A 27,388-nucleotide genomic window follows, 5' to 3' on the forward strand; every position below is an offset into this window, starting at 1 on the left:
AATTACAGCTCAGCGGAGAATCAGAAACTTTGTTGAACTGTAGAAACAAGGAAGTGGCACATACACTTCTTGCTGAACAAACTACTAGAAACAAAGTCAGACCTGTCTTTTGCAGGTTACAGTATCACAAATGTGCATGCTATTGTAAAGGCTGGTACTAAATAGGAAATGGTCAGCAGAATTGAGAACTGAGTTATATGTTTCTGTTGCCATATAAGGTTCTATTGCTATAGCACAAAAATGGTAAAAGTGTGAGCTCTTTGGAAACAGAACAATGATTCAAATAGTGTCTTATTTTTAGACCACTTACATCATTTCAAACATATGGAGACTATCCTATTACCTACATCGAATTTCAGTGCTCTTCTCCGTTCACTGCACAACACCAGTATTGTGTATTTTCAGTATGAAAATAAATATCAGCCTTTGGGAAAACTAATGTATGTTTTGGTATGTCAGCAGAATTTTTACAGATGTTTAACCACCAAAGATATACGGCTTACATATTCAATATTTGCACCTTCCTTTTAATTGTGCATTTGTAAACATGATAGTAACCTTGCCCTAACAAAGATAGGGTACCATGAACTATGTGCAGTTCACAATCAAGGATCAAATTGTGGAAATTATTCTTTCTTCTGACTATATACCTGCAATGTTTAGCACAAGGAATAGCTGCAAGTCTTTGGTGACTGCTGGCATCTTGCAAAAGGCAGCAAACTATAGCTGAGACAATACCTTAATTATGTTTTTCAAGGGTACCAATCTAAAACTGATTATGTTTTGTTATAAGCTGTAATAAATTCAAATTCCCGTAAGTTGAAAAAATTGAAAGCAACATTGTGAAAATGTAAACTCAGGCTATGTTTAAGAATATGCTGAATGTAAAATTAATCAGCATGATGTGGAAACATAATCAAAAAAGTAGAACAACTGTAGCCATTGTACAAATCAGCAATATGTTGTTGGATCACTGCCTTGCCAAAAGAGGGGCAGGGTTCAGTATCTTGCCCATCTTCTGGTCAGATGAAACTCCTATCAAAGTTGTGGAGTCAGTCATATACATACTTCGGACAGGCATCTCCACCATTTTGGCACATTGGAGTCCTCAACTCAACAGGGAGTGGGCAAGAATTTCATTGCAGCACTTAACTGCTGTCTGACTAAGCCAGATAAAAACTAATTAGGATTTCAAAGTGATTTTCCAGACCTTTAGAAAACAAATTATTTGGAAGAGAGAAGGTCCAGAAATTAAATCCACCACTTTCCTAATAGGGAAGGTTCTAGCATGTCTGACGTGCAGAGAGAGGTGGGGATGAGAGAAGCCCACACTAACTTCCCAAGTGATTTACAACCCCAAGAACAAGAGACCAAGGCCAGACTGAACAAGCTTCTGCCACAGATTTGTGCCACCATCACTCTTAGTTTGTGTGATTTTCGTGTTCAGTGTGCACAAGGTATTTGGGGATCGGATACTTCAAGGAATCTTTGAACCCAATTTTGAACAGCAGTAGACTTCCTTTTATTCACCTCAATCAAAATTTGTAGAACTGGACAAATTAATGAGATCACTGGAGATGTAAGTTAACCGGAATTATATAGGTCTTCCTCTGGTGCACTGGACAGTTATGAATAATTTCCATTTGTGTTCATTGACTAGTGAACATTATCTTCCAAGCTTTCCAAATTTAATTCTTAATAAATGATACACATAAAAGCTCAATTAATGAATGTTAATAAATATATTGTTCAGAGCTTAAAATGTTGTGCATTTGATTGGCACACCAATTATGCTGTTGCTGTTATAATGCTGTACTATGCATCAGTGGTGTCAGTTAAATCAATTTCTGTTTTGTTGTGCCAATGCCATCAAATCAAGACAAAGTGCTGGAAAGAATAGTGCCATCTGGTAAAGGAAGCTTAGAAGGTGATTTTTTTTTTCCTTTACAATCAAGAAACGAAATAACGTTTTTTTTCAAAAGGTCTGGAAAAGAATTTTGGAATCCTAATTTGTTCGTAGTTGAGACAGAAGTCTGGTATGGATAGGCAATGCTGGTTTTCCGAATGTAAGAGAAAGAACTTCAAATTAAAACAATATCTGTCACAGAATTAACCAAGTACAAGAGCAAGGGGGAATAGCTGCTTCACTGACATTAAGGTTTGAATTTTTAAACTGAAATGATGAGGTTGGAGGTGTAGCTCATTTCTGTGTTCCCTCAATGTGACACTGTTGGTGCTGCTTGTCTGAGTCTCCAGCATTGCTTAAATTGTATATCTATGTCCTCTACCATTCCATAACAACTTACACAATTTCCAATAATTCTTCCCTGGTACTGAATTTGCTTTGACGTCTTTATGATACATACACTTCTCTGTCTGTTATTATCTCATACGTATATTGTATATCTTTCTGATGACATCTGTTATCCCAACCCTGCTCATTCTTTAAGATGAATATAACAAAGAATTGGAAGAATGAAAATCTGTCCATTTTTCATCAGTGTTCTGCAAATAAACTGACATTTAAACTTAAGTTTTTAATAGTGGCAGCAGTGAAAAAGATTGAAGGCTTTTGACTTCAAAATGAACCCTCATATAAACATAAAAGACACTTCCCATATAAAATATCACAAATAATATGTGATGGTTTAGGCATAGTTTGGCCTTGTATTACTTCTCCTCTGCTGTCTCTATTGATCTCAGTCCTATTCATTTCTTCCGGGAATAGGCTCTGTGCTGTGCCAACTTGCCAATGGAAAAAGGTTTAAAATGACAAGGCCTCAAACTTATGTTTTTTTTTCCCTCAAATTACTAATTGATTTCTATCCAGGTTGTCTCAGCTTTATAAATCACAGTGTTAAACAATTGTAACTCTTCAGAAACAAATATCCTGGCCTACAGAAAGCCTCTAGCATTCCAAAACCCCAAATTCCTCCAAGGTACTTGCACCAGTGAACAATACTAGTGGGTGTTCTTATAGCAGAATTAGTTTAGATTATTTTATCTTATTCTTAATTGACATTTACACTAAAATGTGTGGAATACTTGTGAATACTTCATCATAATTACTATTTTATTTCAATTTAAGTAATATTTGGATCAGGTGTGGTGATTGACTTGGAAGAAGAGTGAAAGCAGCTACTACCTCTGTGGTTATGTAGACAACTAAATACATTGCTGATCAAATGTGGACATAAAACTTAAATATATACTTCATCCTTGAGGTTTAAGACACAGACAATATAGAAACAATAAATACTATCTCTACGTAACATCAACCACCACATATATAAATAATTGTCAGAAATTCAAGTAACTGCAAAACATTCAGATGAAGCCTTCTGACAAACAAGTCTGTTGACTCAGAATCCCTTTTGAGGTTCTCTCCAGATTCCAGTCTGTGACCAAACATTCACAGTGGGGTTCCAGTCAGGTCATGTCAGCTTTTAGCTGCTGTCATTTGAGCTTTCTGATGTTCTCTGACCAGAATAGTCTATTTCGATTTCTGGTATCTGACTGGGTTGTGATGATATATCTAGAATGAACAGAATTAACATTACCGGTTTTATACCTAGACGATGGAACACCATCATTGTAAACAGACAGGCATTTATTGAATGTGTGATGCAAAGTTATTTCAGCTTTCCTCATGAGTGAAATGAAAGTCGGTCAAAATGTTTTGCCGCATAATGTTTCCCTTAATTCACTTCGCACCATGCTTCTTATACATAAAAACAAACATTATTTGCATTGAAAATTTTGACAAAATAATGCCAAATGTGGGACTCATATAACATCTATCCTCTGCTGATCCCTCTGGCTGATTCAGCTGATTTCATTCAGCTGCTACTCCCCTTCTTCATTATTCGATTTGTTTCCCTCCTGGAGCTTAATGCTGTGATGAGGAGGCAAACTACAAAACAGAAATACTAAAAGAGCAGTCATACACATATGTTTATTCCAACAAATCCTTATTCCAGTGAAGATCCCCAAATACTACCTGTCTCCATTTTGTAAATTATTTTTGTTCTTGTTTGTTATATTCTCATGTTAAGTTCGTGCAAGAAGCAACTTGTTTTCAGACCCTGCAAAGTTTTGTTCAGGCTCAGCATGAATTATGCTCCATATTACCCTCACTCTGGAGGAATTGTTCACAGGTCTCTTTCTCTTGTCTTAGATTAGAAACCCATTGGGCCAAAATCTGCTGTTAAAACAGTGGCATGGCTAGTAGTGCCATTGTTATTTAGGCACGAATGGTACAGTGACTTCAGGCACTGGCAGATGGGCAACTCAGTGGGGAAATGTCCGAGGTGCACTGCTCTACTATTAGCTTCATGAGAACAGTACTTTATTGTTTACTCCTCTATTGAAATGCATTGAACAGCGTGTAGTTACCATAAATACAATCTAAAGTCTTTTCCATGGCACTCGTGTCCCAGATGCCTGGTTTCACTTCAGTGACATTTTCAACTCATACTTTCCGTAGAAATTAAAAACCTAAGTATGCTGGGACAAGACCAACTCACAGCAGATATTGTTATATTCATTCCTAAAGCAAGTTATAGCCCATTATGCAGTATTAACCATAATGGAGCCTTGTTCGTATTGCATGAATACTCCACCTCAAAATTGTAGTTGAATACTATGCTATGATATTTTATGAAATTCTAAATTACATCAAGGGCATGTGGTTTTCTAGAGAGAGGAAAATAGTTGGGTCAGGTTTCTAATTCTGATCCAACAGAGTGAGAGTTTCAGGAAAATGTATGTTTATGGGTGTCAGGTGAGAAAAGATTGAGTCCTTCTATTGGGTCACATATGAAGAATGACCACTTGAGAAAATTAGGTGAGGAAGGGAGGAAACTCAAAGGAGAAAAATGCGGTAAATCAGATTTAGTGAATTAAAATTACATCATTGTCAATTTCCACAGTTCTCTCAGCTATACCAAGGTGCAAACAAATTAATTGTAACTTTAATTATAAACTGTTAAGTCAGTTGAGCTGAGATTAACGCAGTTATTTAAACAAGTTATGTTCATTCATTCTTACTGCACAGTTCCTGAGCACAACTTCCAGGAAGAAGCATAAACTGTTCTTCAATTTAACATATGCAATGCTCAGTCCAGTATATGGTCATTCAGCTACTCCATTCATTCAGAGGGCAACACACTTCAGCCTTGGAATCAAGAAAGTTAAACATTTCTCATTGATGGTTTTCAGTTTCTGATTGAACGTTAGTTGAATCATCCATCAGAATGTGACGTAAAGTTTGGCTAATTGATTATTTTTGAAGATGCTTAAAATTGCTGAACAAATGAATATCATATTTATTACGATTCTGTTGTAATAAAGCAAAATTGTAATATCTTATCATGCTGTAATCTGAATGTGACAGGCCAACTGATTAAATCTGCCTTTATGTTGCAGATATACAGCTTACCTTCATTTGAATTCAATAATTAAGAATCATTAATTATGATAGTTACTTTCAGCTTGTAAAGATTACTATGCTTCAAAGTATTGCTTAAAAGCAACAGTTATACAGAGGAACAGATGACATCCTTGTGACATCAGGTTTACTTCATTTGCAATACAGTTCTCTTGTGTGTGATATACTTTGATATCAGTTATTCATAAAATATACCTCATTATTGTAGTCCACCAAAAGAAACGCATGTTTTACCTTCTTCCTCATCTTCCAGTATTTTTGGTTTAGTTGTTAATTCACTTTGGTGATGCTCTTCATCTTCCAACAGATTCATTTCATCAGGTGGCCATCGCAGCTCCCCACTCTCAACCTCACCACTCTCAGTTGGTTCAACGACAATTGATGGCAGTCTTTTTGTCATCTTAGGATACCTTTCTGATTTTTCCTGGGGATCAGGAAATATCTATTGCAAAAATAAATAATTTCCCATTGCTAATCTTCAATTCTTACTATGGATTTATTTGTACTGTCAAAAAGCTGCATATTTTATTGAGCCATGATACTTTGCAGAATATTGAAGAATATTGATTACATCAAGGAGATAATATTATTTGGGTAGATCTCTGGTGATTGTACTAACTGGTGGTAGAAATTTGGTTTGAAATCACTATTCTTCACAGAGCAAATATGATTAGGGCAGAAAGTCTTCCAAAGTTGTATTGGCAGAGAACTGTCACTATTTGTTAAATTCCTCATGTATAGACAGTGGTACATAGAATCAAGGGAAAAATGAAGGGGGAAAATACCAAAGGCTGTCTAATATGATACTGTACAGTTAACTGAGGTGATTTTAATTAACATTGAAGCTGGATTGCAATTTATTGTGACATTCTTTAATGTTTGTTGAAGCTGTTAAATAAATTAAATCTTCAGTTTGATTTATGGTAAAATAGATTTGATAAATTTGAGAAAAAAGCCAATAACCAAATGCTATAAATTGACAATAATGGCATGTTCTTTGTTGATAAAAATCAACAGTTTTGGCTGATGTTTGTGAGACTTAACATCAGCAGAAAATATTAAGACCCTAAAAGATGTTATTACGTGTTGGAAACATTAATCTCAATGCTTTGACTGCCAGCAGACGTAGATTAACATGGTTTTCTTAGACTATCAGGCTTGTTTGTTTCACCCTTTACATTACCATGTTCATCTAAAGAATGGTATTAAAAGTGCACCAAGTAAATAGTGTTTATTGATAGGCTTGACTGACTAGTAGTTTATTACTGAATGTTGATAGTATCCATCATGTCTTATCACAATCAACTTTTACTGAGGTGTACTCTACCAACTATTCAGCTGAAATTAACCAAGTTGACACTGACTGGAAACTGATCTATGAGTCCTTCTTTGATCTATATGAGTTAGCTGCATGCTAACTTTGGTCAACAAACTATTTCAATCCTATAATTGATATATTACAATTTCTTAATTCAGTTTACAGTACTTGATGTATAAACAGACAAGCCTTTGAAGTGCCATGAAGGAACAAAAGGGGAGGGGAGAATATGGCTGAAATAGGCAAAAAAAAGCAACACCAGAGTACCTGCAACATCTTCCTCCTATCCTGCAAACAGTTTAATGCAACACACAGTTTGTGGTCTACACTTTATAACAGTGAAAAATAGAGTCATTTTTATTTTGCAAATATCAATAGTAGATAAAGGCATTAGAATTTTATCTATATAGTATATTTTTATGATGTATGAAGTGTGATTTTCTCCTCTTTATCTCCCCACACAAAGATCTTGTTCGACCATCTTTCTTTTACAGCTGGGTAGCCTGCATTAAGGGCTTGATCACTCCATAGCAATGAAAAAAACAGTAAGTCAAATTTCCTTCCCCACTCTCTATAGGAATGGAACAAGATGGGGAAAATTTACTTGGCTGTATGGTGCAGCATACTGCTGTATAACTTTGTTACTAAGGCATATTTACTGTAGTTAGTTTCTGTATAAAATCTTTATTTAGTATTTTGTTCCATTTTACATTGAATGGAAGATGAGTGTGATATATTATCATGAGTAAAAAAGAAAACACTGATCATTGCTGTATTGTAGAAGAAAGGTCAACTGTTATCAGCTGTGTGCTTTGATTTGAAGAATTCAACCGTGGAATGGAAGGGTATTTGGAGCTTTCATTATAATTTACAATCAAATTGTCAACATTGTTCTATGAAAGTGAAATCATGTTTGGCAAATTTGCTAAAGTTATTTGAGTATGTAACAAGCAGAGTTGAAAGAGGGGTACCTGTAGATGCAGTGTATCTAGATTTCCAGTAGGCATTCAATACGGTGTCATATAGAAGGATAGTGCACAAAATAAAAGTTCGTGGAAATGGGGGAAGTGTGTTAACATACACTGAAGATAGGTTGTCATAAAGAAGACAGAGATTCAGAATGAATGTAAATCAGTATCCTACTGAAGTGCCTCAACTTGGCCCTTAGTTATGTACCATCTGTATTAATGATTTGGAGCAGGGGACAGAATATAAAGGATCCAAATTTGCTGATGGCACAAAAATAGGTGGGAGGAAAGGCTGTGATGAGTATATTGGGACTCAGCAACAGGATATAGATAGGTTGAGTGAATGGCCAAAAACTTGGCAAATGGTGTTTATTGTAGGAAAGTGTGAGGTCATGCACTTCGGTAAGAGGAAACGGAAGGCACACTATTATCTAAATGGAGAGTGACTGCAAGTGGCTGGTATACAGAAGGATCTAGGTTTCTTGTGCCTGAAACACAAAAAGTTAGCATGTAGGTGAGGCAAGTAACTAAGAAGGCAATGGTATATTGATCTTTGGAGTTTAAACATAGAGAAGTATCATTACAGTTGTATAAGGTGTTGGTGAACTGCACTTGAAGTATTGTGTACAGTTTTGGTCCCCTTATTGTAAAAAGGAAATACTAGCATTGGAGACAGTGCAAATGAGATTCATGGGGGTCATTCCTGGAATGAGAGGATTGTCCTATTACAAATAGCTAAAAAAAAGTTAGACCTGTATTCTTTGGAGCTTAGACGAATGAGGTACAATCTTACTGAAACATATATGATCTTAAGAGGACATGACAAGGTAGATGTTGAAGAGTCACAAACAAGAGGATATAGTTTACAAGGTAAAGGGGAGGGGGGTCAATTAAAACAGACATGCAAAGGAATTTCTTCTCACAGAGGGTAATGTCTCTCTGGAATTCTCTAGCCTAAGGGTTTGTGGTGGCTTGATCGCAGGAGGTTTTAAAGAGTTTTTTAAAAATCTTTGAACGTTCAGGGAAATGAGTGCTATGTGGAATTGTCATCGAAGTGGAGATAAGGCCTGGGACAGATCAGCCATGATCATATAGAATAGTATTGCAAGCTTGAGGGGCCAGGTGGCCTACTCCTGCTTCTATGTTCTTGTGTATTCTTGTGTGTTTTTTAGCTTGAGTAGCAGGCTTTGTAATTTCAACAAGTCAAACTCCAGCATGAAGTGCGGCTTTCTTCTATTCTCCCCACATATAATATCTTGTTAGGCGGTCCTTATTTTACAGCTGAACTAAGTGGTGGGTAGTCTGCCCTTAGAGCTTGATCACTCCATAGCAATGAAAACAACAGCAATTCAAATTTCCTTTCCCACTCAGTATAGGAATTGAACAAAATAAGAAAATATATTCCCTTGGTGCAGCATACAGCCACATTAATCTATCACTACATCTACTGTAATTAGATTCTGCTTAACATTTTTATTTAGTCCAGTTCCATTTTATATTGACTGGAAGATGAGCTTGTTTCATTGTCATGAATATTAAAAAAAATACTTAAACATGGACTATAGTTATACAGCAGAAGAAAGGTGAGTTGTTAGCATCAGTGACACCTTTAAAGAGTTCAGTTGTGTTGTGGAAGGGTGAATCTCCATTGTCACGTATCAGTATTGGCTGCATTTACAGCCTTCACTGTAATCTCTGTTTCCTAGCTTGGCTAGCAGGCTGTGTAATTTGAACGAGTCAAGGTCCTCATCTCCCTCTAGTTATCTCCAAATGTGGAGTCGGTAACGCAATGGCTTTTCTACCTATGTTACTCCCACTTGTCTGAAGTAAATGGAATGAAATCTAATGAATCAATAATACAGATTTCGTGTTGAACCAATGTGTGTGCACATTATGTGGGCTTCTCAGTAACTTAGTTTTGAGTTTCTTCCCAAAACTTCCACTTTTCTTTCTTCCTTCAGCCTCTGCGGCCTCCACATCCAAGCTAATTTCAATATCCTTTCCAGCTCCTGTTATCTTCACTACTACAAGCTGAGTGCTCTCTTTTCCACCCTGAACCTGCATATAAATTCTAGACATCAGTCACACCATCCTGCCCCATCCCCTGTCTAGTCTCAATCATAGTGAATGCTTTCTCCAAACACCTATTTATACTCTTCACTAATCATATTCCTCCCCCTCCTTCAATGCCAGCTACTTCTGCATCCATCACCAGGGAAAAAAACCTTGCTTTCACCACCTTTCTTACAACCCATCCATAATGTCTTTTACTTGTCTGGATACTATCTCTTAAAACCAAGTACCCTGAATTTGAACATAGCAGGTGAACCCTAACATAGCCATCCAATATTACTCTACATATTCTGCCAAAATGGACTATTTCTTGAGGATCTTCTTGATGAGAAACATTAACTTCCTCTACTACAAACTCCCTCTTTACATCTTCCCTTGTCTCCTTTAACAGATGGCAAAAACTTACAGATTTCCTCATCTTCAAAACACAGACCATCCACTCAGATATCTCTTCTGCTTCCTTCTCTCCCTGCACCTTGAATCATAGAAAATGTACAATGCAGAATGAGGCCATTTGGCCCATTATGTCCATGCCAGTCAAGAAAAAAACTACCCTCCCTATTCCCTGCTGTCAGCATTAGTTCTGTTGCTGTGCAGGTCACAGCTCTTCAAGTACCTTTTAAATATGTTGAAGGTTGCTCCCTCTGCCACCCCTTCCCAATCTCTACTACCCTCCAGGTGAAAAGATTTTTGCTCATCTCCACCCCAACCCCTTAAATCCTTTAATGAACTATTTTTAAATCTGTAACCTCTCTCCAAAGGAAATAGCTCCTTCCTATCTAGATGCTATCCGTCTGGACTCTATCCATCTAGACCCTTCACCATCCAGGTAAATCCCCTCAATTCAGCTATTGATCACCAACATAATCTTTTGCTTTGTATCAAATTTTGATTCATCTCTTCCCGTGCCTTCTCCAAGCTTACCTCATCCATAAGATCCAACTCCCTGCATCCTCAATCACATTAAACTCCCGGTCATCCAACTGCTCTTGCTGATGATATTTTCACCGATGCTGTGGATGGTTCTTCTCCTCACTCTGTTGGTTTACTTTTAATAAATAACTGTCATCATCCCCCTCCATAAAACACCAGCATCAGCCCTTCACCTCATCTACATTACTCTTCAAGGACCTTGAAAGTGGTGTCACCTTCAAGATGACCAGCTATGTCTCTGACAATTCTTGTGCAAATCTCTCCAATTGGTTTTCCATCCCTTTCCACATGAGCAAAATAGTCCTAGTATCTGTAAAGTCAGAAATTACATCCTCTGTGACTGTAACTGAAGTGTGTTATCCATCCTTGGCCTTCAGACACGGTTTAGCACATGATTCTCCTCCAACAACTCATCTCCTGTTTCTGGTTCATCTGGTGACTGGAGCCATTTTGTAAAATATGTAACTGATCTAATCATGGGAACGTGGAGATTGTCATATATTTGTCTACATTTCCCTTTACAGGTAGAATCATATGAAAGATCCAGGCAAATATTGTTCCTGTTTAAGTATGTGAGGATGCCATTTCTTTGTTTCACATTCCTATAATTTATCTGGTTTTAATGGACTGATAAATGTACGCTGCTAAAATAATTCTTCACACCAGATGACTGATACCATGGACAAAAATAAACTCAGCAAGTAACACAAGTGCTAACTTCCATCAGAGGATTATCTTCAATACAACAGGGTTTTTCTCCATTAGTAACTGTAAAGCACTTTGGGACTATCTGGAGTTGGGAAAGGTGCTATATAAATGTAATGCTTTTTTCTTAGAAGTGAACGTCACCTCTGTGGCACCGCCAACTTGGCAGAATGTGACTATGAAGCAGTATAGCGCTATATGTATTTACTCTTCACTGGGATATCTTGATCTGCACACTCCCCCAATGCACACAAACTCACATTACCTGAAAAGGTAGACTCCCTTCCTCTGAAGTCGGGTTTAAAGTAAAATCCTCCATTACCGGCTCGCAGCTACTCATCACTTGCGTCATTCTGAAACAAAGTACTGAACGAGTTTGGCAAATCCTACAGACAAATGTACCATTTTATTAACATTTTTAGTTAGCCCACAATGTAGTTTAGTGGAATTGGGAGTTTAAACAATGCAAAACAAAATAACGAATACATACAGAAAAGGCATCCAAAAAACGATCCCCTTCAAGTTGTTGGACAGGAACACAGATAGACTGTCACCGAACAAACAGGTTTGGGAAGATTTAATGTAACAGCAGTCAGCTGGTTGGAATTTTCATACCAGAAGGTGAACAAAGATGTTATTCAATGGGGTGATGAGAACATTGAGCAAGATCATTTCTGTCAGTAAGGAGAACTGGAGTAGGACCGCCACTTACAGTAATCAACCTCGTACTCCATAAAACCCAATTCTATAGGTTCCAAAAGGAAAACATACAGCGAAATTTTGGCTACAAAGGAATTTGTTGGCAATAAAATGACATTCCAAAACTTCCTAATTGTTTCTGTGAATAATATTTCAAATACCGCCATGCCTCAGCATTAGCCACCCGGACAACGGGAACGCTGTCGTTTAGTTCAATCAATCAATCGGTTTGTTTTAAACAGATAGTTGAGAGAGGAAAGGGGAAATGTTTACCCTTGTTAGGCTCGTTCGCTACCAGACTGCTGCTCTACACCCCATTGTTGCTGTCGTTATCGCAAAGCATTGGGACTGAATATTACAAACCACAGCCACCATTCCTACCTTCAGAGGAGAAATTCACCTGGATGCAGCCCGCGCCCTGAGCTTGTTCTTGTGTCTGGGATGTGGGGAGCTGTTGGAGGTTAATTTCTGCTGAACAGTCTCTGGTTGCCGCTTTTGAAGGGTGACAGCTCTCTGTTAGCTGCGGGCGACCTCAGCTCACAGGACGTGGTGAGTGTGAACCGCCCCAGGAAAAACCACGGCAATTGTCCATACAGCCACAGAGGGAGAGAGAGAGAGAGGCTTTCTCACCATATCCACATCATCACTGAGCAGGCATTCTGAGGGAGAGGCGCTGAGCTACAGTCACGGTGCGAGCCACTGCCGGCCACTTAAGACAGGAGGGGCTGGAGGTCTCAGCCCGCCGCTGCTATCGGCAGGATCTTTGAAGGGGGCTGTAAATGTTGGGAAGGAGGTGGCGAGGGGAGGAGGAAGAGAGATTAGATCAAAGGAATCCTGATTAAAATATATTATTTACCATCAGATAGGACAATCAAATATATGCACACAAATTATGGTAATACTCATATCTGAATCAATTGCTCAGCTCTGAAATTATTTTGGATCTGAGAAGGCGGTTCATTTACGTCCCCTTTCCCAAAGGTACCGTGAGTACCTTGATTTAATCTAAAATTGATCACCAGCTGATTATCGGGGAGATAGATCGCAGCCTTAAGTTTCCGGCGGCGCGAATGTATAATCACCTACCTTCTAACAAACAGCCCTGACATCTAACCACACCAGTGTTTCAGCAGCGTCTTGTTGGCTGTGACGCTTTCGGAACTAGCGGTGTCCATGTATTGTACACTTATTGCATTCGGGGGGTGGGGAGGGGTTGCGGATGATCAATACAACAAAACAATGAAACCGTTTCTCAGAAACGACGAGAGTCTTTCTCGTTCTCCGAAGAGGTTAAAGTCTAAATTGAGTGCGGTGGCTGTGTGACGTCTTATTGCATCTCTCCCCAGATTTGCCCTTTTTAAAGTTTAAAATATTCACCAGTCTGAGAATTAGACCGATGCAGCGATGGGAGCTATTTGAGGATAGCATTCAACATGCCACCATCTGACTATCAGCAAGGTTCGAGCACGAATCCTCGTATAAATATGAACCGATCTGATTTCTATAAGGTTATATTAAAACAAATGGATGTCACGATAACATGAATCGTACTCCTTACTCTGTTTTACATATATATGCATTTATCAGACTATCGGTGCAGATAGTTGACAGAGAACATACATATGAAATGTTTCTTGATTGTGGAGTAAGTGCTTTTCACCAGACTGAAAATGTCGTTTTTCAGTGATAAACACAGCCGAGCATTTTCAGTTTTACTCGTCCTCTGCAGGTCTTGCTGTCACTGTATGTAAAGGCAAGCAATTGTGGTAGTTTAACCCTTCCAAAGGGCCGACACAATGGTTCAAAGACGAACGTGGCATTAGATTTAAGGAAGAGAAACTTGAAGAATTGCAGTTATTATTGGGGGTGGGGTGGGGGTTAGATTGGGAGAGCGCGCATGTTCCAACTGTTAAAATATGAGATCTGGATATTGTAGCTGTCACCAAAGGGTGAGTAACGATAACATTGTTTCAAGGACGAGCAGCTGTGTTTTCCACTGGGAATATTACCAGCATATGTTGATGTTATTGTTAATGCCAGAAATAAACCCAATCCAGAGAAGGTGGTGAAAATATCCGCTTCACACTTAGCAGACACAACACTAGGGGAATGAAGGGAAAATGATATATCCTAAGCCAGGCTTTGTGTCTGGAAAGCAGCGCCGTGTCGCGCTCAAATGGACAGCAAACATAAGTGAACTGATACTTGGATGTGTAAAAGATGGCTGAGCTCTCTGGACAATCCTCAACAGATGCACACAGGACGTGACTTTGCTCGCATTGCAGAGCTGTCAGTTCATGCCATTGCAAAGTTGACCCAGTCTGACCTCCACAGAATCTAAAGAGCACCGCATTCTACATGTAATTATTTCTGCACCCCACTCGAGCACCATTAAAATAGCCTGTCACAATGGGGTGGGTGGACATTTGTCACCTTTCATCTGGAGGGCAGTGGGTGGACTGTCTTTTGCAGCTGGCCGGTGACGATGGATTTATGCAGTTGGATCTCATTAACATTTTATGGCTAGAAATTGGATTGCACCCATTTTTGGTGCAGTGAAACATGGCTGACTTATGGCTAAAGCCTATCCTCAAAATAAAAATCGCGGGAATACCAACATCCAATTTGAAACAGCTTTAGTGTAGTCTGTGGCCTGAAAATAAAACTGAATCAGGACCTGCAGAATTCCCAACAGGAGCTCAGTCAATTCTGCGAATCTCCCTACCTTTTCCTGGCTAACATTCAGGAAAGGGCATTGGCACTGGAGTAGACAGAGGGTGCAGGAGGGAGGCAGGCAGCTCCCACATCCACTCAAAAGGAAATGGAAGGCCCCTTCAACCAGGTTGCACGCTAAGAGGAAGGTCCTGATTGTCAGGGGAAATTATATCAACCAGGTCCACCATAGAAAGAGCTTGGTAGGAGGTGGTTACTGTTGCCTCCTTCACCAGTGAGAATTACACACAATGGAGCAATATTGAACAAAATTTCTTGATCTCAGAAGATATGCCAAGGTGATCTGCACATCACTGTTCACAGGCGCAGAGTGGAGAAAATCCTTTTTATGAGTTCGTAAACTCATCAGGAAAAATAGAGATGTAGTGGCAAGTTATTAAAGTATTAGGAGCAGGGATTCATTCATTCATGCATGTGCCACGTGCAATGTAGGTGGATCTGCACAACAGAATGCAAGGGATTAGATGCATCATCTGGCCTATCCTGGCTGACTGTTTCAAGGCTTGTAGTACCGAGATGATTTGCCTTGGAGAATTTGATGAAAAATGTTTCTCTATCAAGGTCTCCCATTGCAGTGATTGCCTGCCTCCTCTGCTCAGCTCGGAGATGAGGCTGTGTGTTCTGAGCTGAGACAACGTCCCAGCAGTTACCTTCTTCCTCTTGGTCCTGCTGTTCTTCAGGCTCCACCTCATGATCCTTGAAATTCAGGACCCCTTGCTGCCCTTCCTCTAGCACTGGGTTTGCAAGATTATGCAGCATGCAGGCCACAAAGATGATTCCACACCTGCTTGGCATATACTGTTGGGCACCCTGGATTGAAGCACACTATGGAAGTTCACTTTTATGAGACCTATTTTGTTTTCTATTACCACTCTGGTACTTGCATGGCACTTTTAGTATCCATGCTTAGGCCTGCAGTTGGAAGCTGCATTGATGTGAGTAGCTACAAAAGGAGAAAGTAGTTCTTGTCACACTGGATCCATCCCTGAAAGTTCCCAATAGGGCAGACTCCCTGAGGATTCCTCACATTCACAATGAGGAAATTCTTCTTGTAATGCACAACCACCTAAACTTGAGGGGACTGCAAGCTTTACTGTTGAGGAAAAGATCGGGTTATTAGGAGTAACTACCTGTACTCCTGGGAAGTCAGTAATACTGGCAAATCCTAGTGTCCAAGATGCCACTGTTCCTCATGGAAATCAAGGCAAGTGAAATGATTTTTTTTGCAGGCACCTTCTGCCGAGTGGGAACTTGGTTTGCGGCCACATTTCCGACTTGTGGACTGTTCAGGTTATGGACAGTTCACAGGAATGGAACCCTGCTGTAACCTAGGAACCACTCGACCACTGCTATACCACCATCAAGAATGCCAACTACTCCATCACTCGCTCAAATTTTGGTAAATCTGACCACCTGGCTGTTCCCCTTTCTGCCTGTGTATGGACAGAGACTGAAGAACGTGGTGCCAGTGAAGAGGACTACAAAGAGCTAGATGGCAGAGGCAGAGGAGCGAATTCGGGATTGCTTTGAGTTGGTGGACTGGACCATGTTCAAGGATTCATCAGCGGACCTAAATGAATATGCCATGATCATCACCAACTTCATAAGGACATGTGAGGACGAGTGTGTACCCACAAAGACATTCTGAGTCTTCCCCAGCCAGAAGGCCTAGATGAACCAGAAGATTCGTAACCTGCTGAGGGCTAGGTCTTTGACATTTTGAGCTGGTGATCCAGACTGATATAAGGAGTACAACCTCCGGAAGGCCATTGCGAGTACAAAGAGGCAATTTCAGGCGAAACTGGAATCACAGATGGATGCTCAACAGCTGTGGCAGGGCTTGCACAATATAACTTCCTACAAGACAAGATCGAGTAGCATAAGTGGCAATGACCCTTCCCTCCCGGATGAGCTCAGTGCCTTTTATGCGCGCTTTGATCGGGAGAACTATGACACACCCACATGAGCCCCCACATCTTTGGATGACCCTTTAATCTCGGTCTCTGAGGCCATCCGGGCATCCTTCAAGGGGGTGAACCCACGGAAGGCTTCTGGTCCAGATGGCGAACCTGGCTGAGTACTAAAGCTCTGTGTGGACCAACTGGCTGGAGTATTTACAGACATATTTAACCTCTCACTTCTGCGATCTGAGGTTCCCACCTGCTTCTAAAAGGCATCTATTGTACCGGTGTCCAAGAAGTGTGTGGTGACCTGCCTCAATGATTACCATCCAGGAGCACTTGCATCAATTGTAATGAAGTGCTTCAAGAGGTTGGTTATGGCGCAAATCAGCTCCTGCCTCAGAGGTGACCTGGATCCTCTTCACTTTGTCTTCTGCCTCAACAGGTCAACAGCAGATGTGACTTCTCTGGCTCCTCACTCTGCTCTGGACCATCCAGCAGGAGGTACAGAAACCTGAAGTCCCACATCACCAGGTTCGAGAACAGCTACTTCCCTTCAACAATTCGGTTCTTGAACCAACCAGCAAAACCCTAATCACTACAGTTTAGCAACATTATGACCACTTTGATCAACTTTGACTTTGATCCTCTGGACAACAGGAACACATACGTCAGGTTGCTGCTGATTGACTACAGCTCAGCGATCAACACAATCATCCCATCCAAACTCATCATCAAGCTTCAAGATCTGGGCCTTTGTACCTCCCTCTGCAACTGGATACTTGACTTCCTCATCGGCAGACCTCAATCAGTGAGGATTGGTAACAACATCTCCTCCTCGCTGACCATCAGCACAGGTGCACCTCAATGCTGTGCGCTTAGCCCCCTGCTCTACATGACTGTGTGGCTAAGCACAGCTCCAATGCCATATACAAATTCGCGGCCAACACCACTGTTATTGGACAAATCACAGGGGATGGTGAGTCAGCATACAGGAGTGAGGTAGGATGTCTAGTTGAGTGGTGCTACAACAACAACCTCTTTCTCAACATCAGTAAAACTAAAGAGCTGATTGTTGGCTTCAGGAAGGGGAAGGAGGGCGAACATGAACCAGTCTACATTAGGGGATTGGCGGTGGAGAGAGTCAGCAGCTTTAAATTCCTGGGCATCAACACTCTGGATGACCTGTCCTAGATGCAATCACAAGGAAGGTGCGCCAGCATCTTTACTTTCTTAGGAGGATAAGGAGGTTGGCTTCTCACTGAATAATCTAACAACCTTCTGCAGATGTACTGTTGAAAGTATCCTGACTGGTTACATCATAGTCTGGTACAGCAACTTGATTGCGCAGGAATGTAAGAAGCTGCAGAGTGTAGAGGACTCAGCCCAATACATCACAGGTACATCCCTCCCCACCATCAGTAGTATCTACAGAAGATGCTGCCTCAAGAAGGCAACATCTATCATCAAAGATCCCCACTATCCAGACCATGCCATCTTGTCACAGCTACCATCAGGCAGGAGGTACAGAAGCCTGAAGTCCCACACCACCAGGTTCAAGAACAGCTGCATCCCTTCAACCATTCAGTTCTTGAACAATCCAGCACAACAATAATCACTACCTCAATATAGCAACACTATGACCATTTTGATCACTTTGCACTACAGCAGACTTCTGTTCTAATTGTGTTCTTTCTTGTAAAAATTGTGTGTAGTTTATGTTTCTCTTGTGAATGTTGCCTATCTGTGATGCTGCTTTCATTTCTACAGGGATCACACTCTGTGACTCCCTTGTCCACTCGTCCCTCCCCACCGATTCCCCCTCCAAGCACTTATCCCTGCAACCATGCTAAGTGTTGAACCTGCCCCTACACCTCCTCCCTCACCCCCATTCAGGCCCTCCTTCCCCTTCCTGAAGCCAACAATCAGCTCTTTAGTTTTACTGATGTTGAGAAGGAGGTTGTTGTTTGGCACCACTCAACTAGACATCCTACCTCACTTCTGTATGCTGACTCATCAGCCCCTGTGATGAGTAAGTTTTTCATTGCACCTGTGCATACATGTACTTGTGCATATGACAATAAACTCAACTTTGACTTTGACCTGTAAAGCACTCCCTATTAGCTGTAGAATAGTCTGTAGAGTATGGAAAGTGTTTGAGTAATCAGTTATGAAGATGACCAATCAGGTCCCCTGATGTCAGCAGAGTGTCCTTCTAAATAGCAAAAGTAAAACAAACTAACCACTGTGTTAGTTCTACCGAGGCTCTCCCAGGGTATTCAAGTTATGGAGCTCTCTGCTCCAATTTATGTCAGTACATTATGTACACAATGATGTCATTTGGTTTGCACTTGATGCTGCGAAAACATAAAGCATGCTAATGTGAAGTGCACCCAAGGACAGTTTCATGTGTGATGCAATTTCAGCCTGAAATGATCTCCTGCACCATCTTCTCTGGGTAAAGCTTGGACCATGTAGTATTCAAATGCAAGCGCCAGGTTTATGTGTGAGCTCTTTGAATTCTAATAGGGAGCTTGCTGATTGGGGGCACAAGAGAGATTGCAGATGCTGGAATCTAGAGCAACACTCAAAATGCTGGAAGAACTCAGCAGGTCAGGCAGGATCTATGGAGGGAAATGGACAGTCAACGGTTCGGGTTCATCAGGACTGGACAGAAAGAGGGTAGACAGTATAAAAAGGTGGGGGAAAGGGGTGGAGCAAGGGCAGGTAGGTGATAGGTGGATCCAGGTGAGTGAGGGGTGATGGGCGGCTGAGGGAGGGGGAGAGTGGGAATGATGTGAGAAGCTGGGAGGTGATTGGTGGAAGTGTCAAAGGGCTGAAGAAGATGGAATCAGATAGGAGAGAACAGCGGACCATGGAATAAAGGGAAGGAGGTGAGGAGGGGAACCAGAGGGAGGAAGGTGTGAGTGATGGGCAGATTGAGAAGGTTGGGGAGGGGAAAGAGGTGGGGTGATGGGGGCCGTTGGGAGAAGGGGAAAATGGGGACAGAGGGGAGTGGTTATTGGAAGTTAAAGAAATCGATGTTCATGCCATCAGGTTGGAGACTACCAAGGCAGAATATGAGGTGCTGTTCCTCTAATCTGCATCTGGCCTCAACTTGACAGTGGAGGAGGCCATGAACAGACATGTCGGTGTGGGAATGGGAAGTGGAATTAAAATGGCTGGCCATCAAGAGATCCCGGCTGGTACAGTGGACAGAGCGAAGATGCTCGACAGAATGATCCCCCGACCTGCATTGGGTCTCACTGATGTAGAGGAGGCCGCAGCAGGAGCACCGGATGCGATAAATGACACTGATGGATTCACAAGTGAAGGACTACCTCACCTGGAAGGACTGTTTAGGGCTCTGATTGGTGGTGAGGGAGGAGGTGTAGGGGCAGGTGCAACACTTAGAATGATTGCAGGGAAAAGTGCTTGGAGGGGGAATCGGTGGGGAGCGACGAGCGGGCAAGGGAGTCACAGAGAGTGTGATCCCTGTAGAAAGCGAAAATTGAGTGCAACAGCCAATGATGACAAAATTGCAATTCTATCTTAAAAGGACAGCGTGGAAGTAATGGGAGTGAAACTGAGTAGTTGTCCTCAGCTGGGTGGTAACCTCTGAAGTGCGTGGAAGAAACTGAAGCTTTTAATGCACATAACACAAACAATTCTAGCTCTTTTGATGATGACTTTTCAATCAAACTAGACTAGAAACTTTGGCCTGAAGCATTACTAGTTTGTCTTTTCACACAAGTTGCTCAATCTGCTGAGTATTTTCAGTACTTTATGTTTTTATTTCAAATGTCCCGCCCTGGGCAGTATTTTACTTTCACAGATTTTTTGTGCTGTCTGCATTTCCCAAGGAGGATCAACAACTGCAGTTCCTGGAAATATGAAATAAAGACAGTAAATGCTGGAAACACTTAGAAGGTCAGACAGCTTCTGTGGGAAAGAAAGCTGAAGAAGACGTGTTAATTCTGTTTCTCTTTGTACAGACATTGCCTGGCCTTCTGAGTATTTCTATCAATTTCTGTTTTTATTGCCAGTAAAGGATTCCTTTAACTGCAACCGGTTAGGACTTGTTGCTTCAGCTGCCTAGGTACTGCAGATAAATGGAGGTAACAATATTAAGGTCCTGCCAATAGGATTTGACCCAGCTTTGCATATTTAAACATTTGTCTGCTTGATTATGTTGGGATCTCTGATCAAAAGTATGAACATGCTAATGATAGGGCTTTCTCATGTTTCATTCCACTAGCACCCTGTTTACATCTAAAAATGTAATAGGAAGACATGACAATGGCCTCATTGCAAAGTCCTGTGCTGCATGCACATCCTGGATTGATAAACTGTTGTGGTAAATATTGTCTCACCAGCATCTGTAATATGTCTTGATCTCATATAATAATCATCACTACAATTACACATAGATTAACTGCACACAGCTTCTCTTTCACTGATAATTGCAAAAAGTTGAAATAAACAACTTAACCTGCCAATTATGTCTATTGTCTGTAAATTAAGCATGGTTAACTCAAGGGAATGGTTGTCATTTCAGTCATGACTATAAATTGCAAGTTATTCCTGCTGGCAAGTTGAGTTGTAAAATTTCAGTTTTTTACAGTTACAAGTGAAACTACTCTCACAAGCTGAATGCTCAAGAACGGCACATCTCCGGCAAGCAGTGATATTATATTTTAAGACATTCAGCCTTACGTTGTTAGCATTAATCTGTAACTGATTTTTTAAAGGTATATGTTAAAAACTGGTAAAAAAGCAATATTTGCAAGAATGATCTATCATAAATCTTATGATTTGCCATTTTGATACTAAATAAATGATAAATGTATAAAAGCTGCATTTTACATTCCTTGGGAGCTGAGCAAAGTAAGGATGGCAAAATCAAGCAGGAGCTATTATAGCACCATCCATGGTGTTTATCTGACTGCGGATCCTGCTTTCAACATTCATGGAATAAACCAAAATTGTTGTGGCTGCTAGTGGAAGGATCAATAAATTTGGTGTCCGGAAATGAGAAGAAGAGGAATATCAAGCGACATTTCTCCCATATTGGTGATGCATTTGAAGCATTTCTTAGCTAAAAGCCACCCTTGCAAAAGCAGTTCAATACCCATAGAAGTATCTATTTCCTCAAGCAAAATAACAGCAGTGTGGTGAGTCATTAACAACCCTTTAATTGGCCTTACTAAGTCAGTGCCAATTTAGCACCAGAATGAAAGTGCAAACAAATACAGTTTTGACAGTGCAAGAGGCAGGAAATGGTTGTTATGTTACAGCTTATATTGGTACTGCATTTTCCCAGCTTTCTTCCCCTTTTAACACCCACCTGCTTCATGCCAGCAGTTGAATCCGTACACCAGGTATGAAAGCGATTGAAAAACAGTTTTGGCTTCATATTCTTGTGAATGTGGCAGCATAATTTGATAGCAAAAGCTTAGCCTGCAACAAAGCAAAGTGTGATACCCCCCAGGGAGGCCACCATACATTATTTGACATTGAATGTTACAGCAGTCTACTTCAAGGCTGGATCTCAAAAGTCTTCAGATTACATAGACACATTTCAAGCTTGGCATAAAATGTCTTCAGTATTTAGGATGGTAAGTTCTCTTGCCCACAACACCCAGAATTTTAAAAACTTAGCAGTGATATGATGCACACCTGTAATGTGGATTAAGTTTTACAGATTTAGAAATTGATCAGAGAGATACAAAAATTACAGGACTAGAAATAAAATAAACAATGATGTTGTGAAAGATTTAAGAACTAAATAAATATTTCACAACACACCTGATGGTTATATGTTTTGCAGGAAGTCACAGGCCAAGAATTTTCCTATATTCCTGTTTTATCAGTTTAATTTCTCCACACATCCGGTGAACTCAGGACCCCTACCACCAAGAAGATCAGGGAAGCAGATGTACGAGAACACTACCACCTTCAGTCTTCCTGCCAAGTCATGCACCAACCTGACCTGGAAATACATCCCCACCAGGGCTGCGTCTAAATCCTGAAACCTCTTCCCCAACAACACTATGGGTGTGCCTTCACCAGGAAGACTGCAGTGGTTCAAGAAGATGACTCAACACCACCTTCTCAAGGGCAATTAGGGATGGACAATAAACGCTGAACTTACCCAGATCCTGAGAAATTAATTAAAAAGAACAAATTGAGTGTGCAAATCAGCTCCACCAGATTTCCAGTGAAGCTAAGCTTCACAGACAACATATGAAATTTGTTGGCCTTGAAAGAAAGAACACCAATGGCCTGCTTGATGCAAGCATGGACTACAAACTCACTTAACATGCTGTGTCCTAGTACAGATCTAAGGTAAAAATTGTGTCAGAAGGAATGTATACAACAAAAATATCAAAGCAATTTTTTTTTATATTTCACTTCCATTGAACTAGGGTATTAATCCAACTATGCAAACACATTCCATGGGTTGCATGGCAGTAATGCTATTAGCACAGGAATCATTGATGCCAATGCAGAATACACAGAACAACACAGAAGGAGCCATTTGGCCCATCCCTTTCAATGCCAGCTCCCAATGGAGCAATCCCACTAGTCCCATTTCCCCTCTCCTTTTTCACTGTCCTCTTGCAACTTATTCTATCTCACACATGCCATAACCCTCCCTCCCCTTTTGATTCTTTATACCTTGAACCTATGCAGGCCGTCTCTGGGTAATGGAAATGTTCTGTTTTTACAGATGTCTAGAAGGTGATTTTGCCCATAGTTGGAAAATACACAAAAATCACTCGATATGGTAACAACGCCTCCTCAGCATTGTAATGAATAGCATCAAAATACATGAAACCGATAAGAAAGAACAATTACTAAGAGTGGAGAGAGAGAGAGGAAACTAGTTCTGCCGCTCATAGGAGCGAACATATGTACGTATGTTGGACTTTTGAATTCAATATTATGGGAGCTTGTTCATATGTACGGGTGTCCGTAAGTTGGGTGTTCATAGCCCAGGGAGGTCTCTACAAAGAAATAATTTACAGCAGTCAATTAATCTACCATCTCATCTTTGAGATATGGGAGAAATCTGGAGTGCCCAGAGGAAACCCTCGCAGTCACAGAGAGAACATGCAAACTCTACGCAGACAGCACCGAAGGACAAGATTAGACCTAGGTCCCTGGCACTGAGGCAGCCACACTAACTGCTGTGCCACCATACTGCAGCAGTGAATTTCTCTAGGCAGTAGGAAAGAGAGGTAGGTTTTATTACCATTACAGATTTCTCCTAATTTCTGGCTGTGATTGAACCTATCAGGTCACTTCCCAGTGAACCAGCACTCAATGAATAAAGAAAATCAAAACACTGCAGATGCTGTAAATCTGGAAGAAACCCAGAAAATACTAGAATCACTCAGCAGGCCAGGCAGCGTCTGTGGAAGGAGAAACAGCAAATACTTTTAGCCCTGAACCCGAAGCATTGGCCATTTCTCCTTCTGCAGATTCTACCTGGTCTGCTAAATGAACAAAAGTGGCTTTGGTCCCAAAATATTCACCTGCTTTGTGATCACCACTAGTACACTGCACAGATCTTTGCCTATATTCCTAGCTGCTGTCAAGATGTTAACATACTACACTTCAATCCCACACTCTTTGGCCCGGGTGAGAGGCTGATTGCCTCAAAGTGGTATTTGTGCTATATACAACACCTGATAACACCTTGCTGAAATCCCCCCTGCCATGGGGCTTCTAGAGCCTTCAGTGAAAAGACCATTGAACTACTCAAAGAAAATTTCAGATGTGTATATAGATCAGCAGGAGTCTGGGTGCTTTTTGCGTTGCAGCCCACATAATGTCTCACAGATTTTGATCGTCTGCTTCATTCTGCACAAGTTTGCTGTCTAATGGGAATAACAAGTGGAAGATGCCAGCAAATAGACATTTAAGTCATTTGATGTGGAAGGTGTCAGCAAGAGTGAGAGTGGATCTGAAGCAGAGGACTGTACCTTCTCCAGCAGTCCTTTCATGCTGCAATAAAGACCTTTTAACATCTGGCTATCATTGATATTTACATTTGCAGACTCAGTAGCGATGACTGAAGAACATTGCAGATAAAACAATGTTTCCAATGCCATGACTATTTACTGGATAATGCCACTGTAATAAACTGATGCTATCACCCATGGGCTTTTGTAAGTCATGTTTCCCCTACTCTAGAGTTCCCAGAGAGGATCTTCACATGATTCCAATGTAGCAAAAGATTGATGAGGGTAGTTGATGTTCAGGTGAGAGCACTTCAGAAGCCTTAGAAGCTTGCTCAAGAGGATCCACCTCTAGATTGCATCACTTCAGCCTCTGGCAGCCAGTCTGGACCTGCTGACTAACTGATACAAGGCAGCCATTGGTTGATGGGCTGGTGATGGAGAAGACATGCCATAATTCTGAAAGAGAGCAATGTGCCATATTCTCATTGTACTGCACTTGTCTGCTATCTCAGTATCTGTGCTGTAGAGAAAACACCATGGGAGAGCTCTGAACAAAAGCTCAGTTCGAAGCATTTTCCTCCCTGTTTGAAGGCAGTGGAGGTGGCAGTATTGGAGGAGGAATGACACCAATTGGAACATTGATGGAAGCTGGCAGAGCTGGTGATGAAAGGTGCAAACAGCTGGGGGAGGGATCAGAGGGAGTAGATAATAATGCATAATTAATTTGCACTCAATGAATGCAATGCATGCAGCATGCAAGCTTCCTTCAGCCTCCCAATTTAAATGATTGACACACTTAAGCACCATTAGCTGTGCTGTGGAGTGACTGCATGCCTCAGCAGGAGGCCACAATCATGAGCAATTAGCTCTATTTAAAGCTAGCCTGCTTTACTTAAAACCAGCCTGTACCTCAGAAAGTGAGGTACATTGTGGTTGCAATAGTTGGGAAAATAAATTGTGGGGATGATTGTGAATTGCCAAAAGGTATTGAACAGTACAGGAGAGGATGGGCTTGAGTGATTCTTGAATTCTGCACTGGAGACACTGGTGAGGGAAGTAAAGAGGAGGAAGGATTATTCACATCCAGAGGGGTGTAGCAGATCCTCTGGACTAACTGTACACAGGCAGTGGGACTAGATAGCTACATAGAGAAATAACCAGAGAGTTACCCAAAGGATCAGTGCTGAAAGACATGCCTGAAGGAAGTGAAGGTGAAATCACACCATTAATCCATTTAACGCACTCACACAGTAGCCTTGATGTTGCCCTTGTGTATGTGGTCAAGGTCAGTGATTACATCTCTAAATACAGCAACCTACCAACTGTACCAATAGAAACAAGCAATGCAATTCACCACAAGCCCACACTCACCATCTAACTATTTATACCAACAATGATTCATGGCTAACTTAGATACATAATCAGTACTGCAGCGACACTTTTTTTTTAGATTTCAAAGATAATTACCAGATTACTATGGGGTGTGGCAGTGACTCCAGTAAGCATGAACCTACATCCTGTCCTCCCTACCACTTTGCCACTAGCCTGCTAATGCCTGTCAGACAGCTGGCCTGAACCACTGCTGGCCATGCTGGTGGAGTCTTTCTTGACCCAGAGCTCATCTTCCTGCAGTTTCCTTCACTGAAGCTCAGCAGCCTTCCATCAGTTGTGCTGCAACCACTGGGGCCTCACTCTGCAGGAGCACTGGTACAACCAAAGGCACAGTGAAGACCAGAAATGATTGAATTATCGAACACTTGTGTAAAGATGACTCCTCTATGCATAATGCTTTGATTTTTAATATTTTTTTTGAAAATTCAATTTGTAATGTCATTTTTGTGTTGTGGCCGAACAGACAATCTGCTGGTTAGTCCAGGTGTGGGATTGTTGGTGAATTGAATACAAAAATTGCAGTCAGATGAGTTGTCCATGAATAGCCCAGGTTCCCTCCTCCTCATCCTTCTCTCCCCCCACCTAGTTGTCCTCAGCTTTTCCCTAATAGCTGGCACCAAGAGTTGTCTCCTGATGTCAGAGAGGTTATACAGCACACAGCTGACCACCACGAATCTTACAATGCCAGCTACACATTCCAAAGACGTATGGGTTACCAAGTTATGGGCAAGCTATGTTGGCGCCGGAAGCATGGCGACACTTGCGGGCTGCCTCCAGAACACTCTACACAAAAAGATGCATTTCACTGTGTGTTTTGATGTACATGTGACCAATAAAGATATCTTACCTGCTGGTTTCCTTGATAGTGACCCAGGCAAAGGAAGCCCAGTTTGAGTACACTCATGTCCTCTTCTGTCATCTTTCAGGTGGCGGTTGCCACTTGACTCATTAGTCATGTCAATCAATAACTACCCTTTGGTTTTGTTATGGCAACTCAGATTCATATGCATAGTGGCTTGCTGCATTGTGACTCGGCCAGGTCCCAAAAATTAAACGATCTTTGGTTACGCACTAGTGGGATGCTGATGGAGTGGCATCCTCTCGGTTCCAGTATGGTTCAGAGCGGATCCTGAGCCTTAGGGATGCTTGCAATCCTTGCAAAGTCATGTGCTCACTCCAACCGCTGCTTGCCGGTGTGGGAATGAAATGCCGTCTGGTATCTTTGAATGGAAAGTTTCAGTGTCTCC

At 41.1% G+C, this 27,388-nt stretch overlaps 1 protein-coding gene across 1 annotated transcript; it reads right to left on the reverse strand.

Moving 5' to 3' along the window:
• Positions 1–27,144, reverse strand: si:dkeyp-72h1.1 (uncharacterized protein LOC799956 homolog). The gene is made up of 7 exons (XM_052019626.1): positions 26,989–27,144; positions 22,127–22,239; positions 12,527–12,918; positions 11,937–12,191; positions 11,712–11,832; positions 5,684–5,891; positions 1–3,535 (listed from the first exon to the last, which is right to left on the reverse strand). The coding sequence occupies exons 4-7, from the start codon at positions 11,945–11,947 to the stop codon at positions 3,447–3,449; spliced, it is 429 nt and encodes a 142-aa protein (XP_051875586.1). The 5' UTR covers positions 11,948–12,191; positions 12,527–12,918; positions 22,127–22,239; positions 26,989–27,144; the 3' UTR covers positions 1–3,446.
• Positions 27,145–27,388: the final 244 nt, after the last annotated feature.

The sequence above is a fragment of the Pristis pectinata genome, chromosome 1 (genome assembly GCF_009764475.1).
Source record: "Pristis pectinata isolate sPriPec2 chromosome 1, sPriPec2.1.pri, whole genome shotgun sequence".
Taxonomy (NCBI): Eukaryota; Metazoa; Chordata; class Chondrichthyes; order Rhinopristiformes; family Pristidae; genus Pristis; species Pristis pectinata.

What these genes read in the sequence shown, in the direction of transcription:
- si:dkeyp-72h1.1 (XM_052019626.1), bottom strand. An exon ending in AAGGGAGTCTACCTTTTCAG is followed by an intron (nt 5,892 to 11,711) that starts GTAATGTGAGTT and finishes TTTTTGCAATAG; the next exon opens with ATATTTCCTGATCCCCAGGA. An exon ending in ACTGGAAGATGAGGAAGAAG is followed by an intron (nt 3,536 to 5,683) that starts GTAAAACATGCG and finishes TGTTCATTCTAG; the next exon opens with ATATATCATCACAACCCAGT.